The sequence below is a fragment of the Lactuca virosa genome, chromosome 4 (genome assembly GCF_052849685.1).
Source record: "Lactuca virosa cultivar CGN04683 chromosome 4, Lactuca_virosa_CGN04683_v6, whole genome shotgun sequence".
Taxonomy (NCBI): Eukaryota; Viridiplantae; Streptophyta; class Magnoliopsida; order Asterales; family Asteraceae; genus Lactuca; species Lactuca virosa.
The window spans coordinates 33,202,141-33,208,860 of NC_136429.1; the positions used below are offsets into that span (position 1 = coordinate 33,202,141).

The following is a 6,720-nucleotide window of genomic DNA, read 5'->3' on the forward strand; positions in this document are numbered from 1 at the left end:
TCAGAACTGGGTTTACTAGTGTATCTACTTAGTCTGCTCACAGCATATGCTAAGTCAGGTCTAGTACAACCCATTAGATACATCAGACTGCCAATAATTCTTGAATATTCCACTTGATTAACACTATCACCTCTATTTTTACGTAGATGTTGACTAGTGTCAATTGGAGTTCTAGCTATGCTAGTGTCTCCCTTAGCAAATTTTTCAAGAATTTTATCCACATAGTGTGTTTGACTTAAAATCAAACCACTTTGGGTTCTTGTGATCTTCACTCCAAGAATCACATCTGCTAAACCCATATCTTTCATGTCGAACCTGGATTTCAACATATCCTTCGTGGATCTTATTATCTTGTCATCACTACCAATGATAAGCATATCATCGACATACAAATACAAGATGACATAACCATGAGTGGTGTTTTTCACATAGATACACTTATCACACTCATTGATTCTAAAGCCACTTTCCATCATGACTTGATCAAACTTTTGATGCCATTGTTTAGGAGCTTGTTTTAATCCATATAGAGACTTAACAAGTTTACAAACCTTGTTCTCTTGTCCCGAGGCAATGAAGCCCTCAGGTTGCTCCATATAAATTTCTTCTTCCAACTCCCCATTTATGAAAGCCGTTTTTACATCCATTTGATGAACTTGCAAGTTTCTGATAGCTGCAATGGCAAGAACTAATCTAATGGATGTTATCCGCGTTACCGGCGAATAGGTATCAAAGTAGTCTAGACCTTCCTTTTGTCTATAACCTTTGATTACTAGTCTTGCCTTGTATTTATCAATACTGCCATCAGGTTTCATCTTTCTCTTAAAAATCCAACGGTAACCTAGTGGCTTGCTACCTGGAGGTAGATCCACTAGTTTCCATGTGTGATTTTGTAAGATAGATTCTACCTCATTTTTGATGGCTTCTTTCCATTGAGGTCCCTCAGAAGAAGTTACCGCCTCTTGGTAGGTTTTAGGTTCACTCTCCACCACATAGGTGAAGAAATCATCACCAAATGATTTTTCAACTCTAGCCCTCTTACTTCTTCTGGGTTCTATCTCTTCCTCCTCGGATTGAGCTTGTTCTTCCTCTCGAACAGCTTCGTTGTTTGGTAAAGATGGGCTTTCAACTTCCTTGTTCAAACAGGGAACCACATCTTCAAAGAATGAAACATTCCTTGATTCCATTATGGTATTCTTGTGTATTTCAGGATTCTTAGAATCATGCACAAGAAACCGATAAGCACTACTACTTTGTGCATACCCAATGAATACACAATCCACTGTTTTAGGCCCTAACTTTTGTACCTTAGGTGGTGGCACTACAACTTTAGCTAGGCACCCCCACACTCGTAAGTACTTATACGATGGCTTTCTTCCCATCCAAAGTTCATACAGTGTTTCATTGTTTTCTTTGCGAGGTATCTTATTTAAAAGATAGTTAGCCGACAAAATAGCTTCCCCCCACATTGACTGGTTTACACCCGAACTAATTATCATGGCATTGACCATTTCTTTCAAGGTACAGTTCTTTCTTTCAGCAATCCCATTGGATTGAGGTGAATAGGGTGATGTGAATTCATGACGAATTCCCTTTTAGCACAAAAATCAGCATATGGAGAAACATATTCCCCACCCCTATCACTTCTAACCACTTTAATTCTCTTGTTGAGTTGATTCTCAACTTCATTTTTGTACAAGACAAACTTATCTATTGCTTCATCTTTACTCTTAAGTAAATATATGTAGCAATATTTCGTGCTATCATCGATGAATGTAATGAAGTATTTGTTCCCACCTTGAGTAGGAATTGACTTTAGATCACACACATCTGTGTGAATTAAATCAAGAGGTTCGGTGTTTCTTTTGATTGTTTGGAAAGACAATCTAGTTTGTTTGGCTTCAACACATGTGGGGAATTTGTGATTTGAGTCAATATTAAGTTTTGGTATGTATTCTAATTTAATTAATCGCTTAATTGAATTGTAATTTACATGTCCTAAGCGACCATGCCAAACATTTGAACACTCAAGCAAATAAGCATAACTAGAACTTTCATTATTCATTTTGTTTGTCACCATTACATTCAATTTGAACATGCCATTCAAGGCATATCCTTTTCCCACAAACATACCATTCTTGGACAAAACAAACTTGTCCGACTCAAACACTAGCTTAAAACCAAATTGGTTCAACAAACCACCCGACACTAGATTATTACGAAGTTCAGGAACATACAATACATCCCTAAGCTTCACTTCTTTCCCCGAATTCATTTTTAGAATGACATCACCAACACCTTTGATATCCGCGGTAGCTGCATTTCCCATGTAGAGCTTTTCACCATCTTCAACTTCTTTGTAGGTGTTGAAAACACTCTTGTCATGACACACATGACGAGTAGCTCCCGTGTCAATCCACCACTCCTTTGAATTTGTATTCATGAGATTCACTTCAGAAACCATAGCCGTGAGATCAGTTATCATGGCCACCAACTCCATGTTATCATTCACCATGTTTGCTTGACGGTTTTCCCTCTGAGGTTGAGGGCTCTCCGAAGCCTTGTGACCCGGTTGGCCACAGTTGTAGCACTTGAACTTCTTCTTGAAAGTTCCTGCCTTGGGGCCTAGGTTTTTGCCCTTTGCTTTCCCTTTGTGAGGTCCCTTGCCTTTGCTTTTGGAAGTTTGACCAACTTCCACCATATGAACCTTAGAAGATTCACCTTCACTGCCTTTCTTCAAGGCCATTCTATTGTCTTCTTCAATGCGAAGACGCACCACCAGTTCCTCCACAGACATCTCCTTTCGCTTATGCTTAAGGTAATTTTTGAAGTCTATCCAACCAGGAGGGAACTTTTCAACCATTGATGCAACTTGGAATGATTCAATACTCCAATTTTGAAAATACATTAATATTTTCTAATTGTAAAAATATTACGCAACTGATGTAAAAAACAATAATAATAAACAACATTACAAGTATCAATGACTAATTTTTTAGAATACAAATTTCCAACATGACATTTTGATGCGATGCAATAAATAGAATTATACAATTAGTCAAGATTTTTATAAAATACAACATCTGATAAAAGCAACATACTAGTTTTTTAAAGGATTTGCATTAAGATGATCCTACGTTCTAATCCGACTTGACATGATCTAGTACTGAGCAACAACGAACAATGCAAACATGTTTTAAACGGAGTGGTTATATATATATATATATATATATATATATATATATATATATATAGGATTGTCAGAGAAAAAAAAGTAGAAAGTTATATCATACATAAAAAACAACGCACTCTTGGATTAAGGTGTCTAAGCCAATAACTAAATTGGTATATTCTTGAATTAGAAGCAAATTTCTTTTTAGGTTGACCTCAGAACTAGTATTTGGATAGAATGACTTTTAGTGGAAGAGGCTGAATTGCTAATTTATTATATGATTAATAAATTGGAATAAATAGTTTATTAATATATTATATGATTAATATATTAATAATAAATAATAATAATTAATTGAATTGATTAAAAGTGCAGGGACTGTTTGGTTATTTATTGAAAGTTGAAGCAGGAAAACTCTAGAACCTCATGGGATGGGGTGAACGAAATTTGGCTAGGAATAACCTAGAATTTTCGTTCATGAGGCTTAGGAAAAGGAGATAAGGCATCTTAGTTATTATATTAATTAATTTGGACTTTATCCCAAAAACTCTAGCTTTGGCCTCAAGTTTCCTTCAACTATGTAAAGCCCTCCCTGACACTTATTATTGTCCTCCATTCCTTCTTGCCTTCATAGAGCCGAAATTTTGCTCAAGCCTCCTCTCTCCTCAAATCTTCTTGCTACCAGGGTTTTGGGTACAAGCCATTAGAGACATCCATTCCTTTGGTGCTAGCTTTCCAAGATTTTGAAGAAGGATTCAACTTTGATTATTTGCAATAATAATCAAAAGATATGTAACCCTAATTTGATATGAATTTCGATTTCATAGCCTCTCTCCTAGGGTAGCTTGATATTCATAGTTAGTTGCTATCAATAGAGAAAACATAAATCCTTTCTAGGTTGCATGTGAACTTAAGGTTTAAGTGTTTTTTCGCCACATGTAAAATTGTATAACCTAGAAAACCCATCAGTGGTACCATAGCCTTAAGTTTTGTATTTGATTGTGCACTAAAATGAATTGATCAAAAAAATTAGGGTTTATGGAAATTAAACCCTAAATGCTAAAATTTCGACTTGGCTAGGGTTTTATGGAACCCTAGCCACCTCCCCCTTATTTTTGAAAAATAGATCTTATCCCCTGGGTGTTTTAGTTTCCTTAATTATTATTTGAATATGAACCTGACAAACCTACCCTTTTTTGAAAATTAGAAGATAAGGGATTAGAATTAAATTTTAATTATTTAGTTAATTATTTAATTAATTATTTAATTGGTAAATAATTATTTAATTCATGTGTTTAAATTATTTAAATAATTGTTTAATTGGTAAATAATATGATTTAAGTTTATTTAATTAATTGTTGAATTAAGATAAAGAATTAAATCATTATTTAGTTTAAAATTAATTATTATTAATTGTTTAATTTGAAATATTAATTTTAAACTCTAGTATTTTGAAAAAGTTTTAAAATACACTATACTATATATATGATTAAAAGTTTAATCTATTATATGTATAAGACGAGTCAGTCAAATCGCTAGTATTCATCATTCACGAAGCCATACTCTAAGGGGGGGGGGGGATAAGGAAGCGGCCTATAAATGACCGTTGAATGGGTGTCCACTCTCACCCACCGCTCCCTTGTATGGTGGAGGGTCGTTAGCCGAATGGATTTGATATGACATAACCTCTTAAAAGTATAATGCTATTAAAGTACTTGAACTTTTTGAATAAATCTCAACTCTAGTTACTTTAGGACAAAAATGTGAAGTGTATGCTAGTTCATGAAAACGCACATCACTCTTTATATGTTGTTAGTGGAGTGTGCGTCATTAACCGACACACTAATTTGGGACTATAAAGTTGATGGATGGACAAATCGAAAATTATCATTGTTAATAGAGTGTGTGTGGTTTACCGACACATTAATTTGAGATGATAAATGACATCGAGGTTGTCAAGCGGGTTTGCATGGTTATTCACATCTTATTTGTGATCCTCGACATCCCAGACACAAATTTGAAGAAAATAATCTGAGATCAAACATGTCATTGATAAGAATCTATGAATCTCTAACAATCTAGGAGTTTCATGCTAGATTGAAATTGGTAAATTTGTATTACCTACCTTGATAAATTTGCAATTAGATTACGGCATCCATCTTCTTTATTGCGAATGGTATTTTGGATCCTAGCCTTGAATATTTATTTTGGGTTAAAATATAAAGGATTTATATCACTAACTAAAAACTATGTCTCTTTTTATAGATGTCTGGAAACGGTGGTCTCACTATTACTCAAGTCGGTTCCTCTAACTCTAATTTCTCTCTACTCTCGATCTTGTCGAAGGAGAAGCTTGCCAGTCCCAATTACATGGACTGGATGAGGAACTTGAAGATGACTCTTCCATATGAGGGCAATGAATATGTCCTCGAAAAATCTCTTGTCGAGATCGATCATTTCACCGCCACTCCTGAGGAAATTTTCTCATACAACAAACACTTTGATGATGCCACAAAGGTTTCTTGCATCATGGTGGCCACTATGGCACCAGAACTGGCCAAGTTCTATGAAGAATACTGGTCATACGAGATGGCTCTCAACCTTGCTGGAAATTTCCACAAGAAGGCGAGACAAGAGCAATTCGAAGTGGTCAAAGCTTTCATGACATGCAAGCTCAAGGAAGGAGAATCTGTTTGCCCTCACATACAAAAGATGCAAAGGTATGTGGAGCAACTCCATAGGCTCAATGTGTCGTTTTATGATGAGTTGGACATTAACATGGTCGTTAAGTCATTATGTAACACCCTGTTTCGGGTCGTTTCATAATTCGGGGCGTGAGCCGAAGATCAAGTATCACAAGGCTTCAAGCTTTGGTAACAAGAGTTTTAGACCCATTTGGATGTGGGTAATGTAGATTGTGAGATCTAAGAGTTCAATTTGTGCGTTGGAGTCAAAGGGTGAAATGGGAAGTAGTGTTTGAGACTTCTATAATGAATTTTGGATTTTAGTTCAATGTGTTTTAAGTCAAAAGTAATTATATAGGGTTGTAGAGCTCCTCAATACATTTTCGTGGCTATAAATATGGTCGAAATCGGAGTTGAAACGAAGAAGTTATGACCGTTTGAAATTTAGGGCGTTACAAGTTGGTATCAGAGCCTTGGTTTGAGGGATTCAGGCATACTCCTAGGTGTGGTTGAACTCAAACTGAGGATTTGGTAAAAATTTCCAAAAGAAATTGATTTTCTAAGAAAGTTTTTAAAATAAAAAGGGGTGCGATGTGTGCAATCCGCCGAGCTCAAGTAAGTATTTCCCAAAATACCCATGCATGTTATATTATTGATGCTTAATGTGAGTATATGAGAATTTCATGCTAGATTAGGGCTAAGGATCTTCTCAGTGTTGCATGGTAGGATGCTTGATTAGGAGAAATGCATTTATGCCTGTTGTATGAGCTGGTAGTGATGCATGCTAGCGATTAGAGATCTTCAGGAGCTTCTGAGGTAGGACTGCCTGTTTATGTGATGCTTTTAGTGCTAGATGCTCGAATG

General features: G+C 35.7%; 1 protein-coding gene across 1 annotated transcript; it reads left to right on the top strand.

Moving 5' to 3' along the window:
- The first annotated feature begins 5,437 nt into the window (after window positions 1-5,437).
- Window positions 5,438-5,998, top strand: LOC145104263 (uncharacterized). The gene has a single exon (XM_079041528.1). The coding sequence runs from the start codon at window positions 5,438-5,440 to the stop codon at window positions 5,996-5,998; it is 561 nt and encodes a 186-aa protein (XP_078897654.1).
- The last annotated feature ends 722 nt before the right edge of the window (window positions 5,999-6,720 follow it).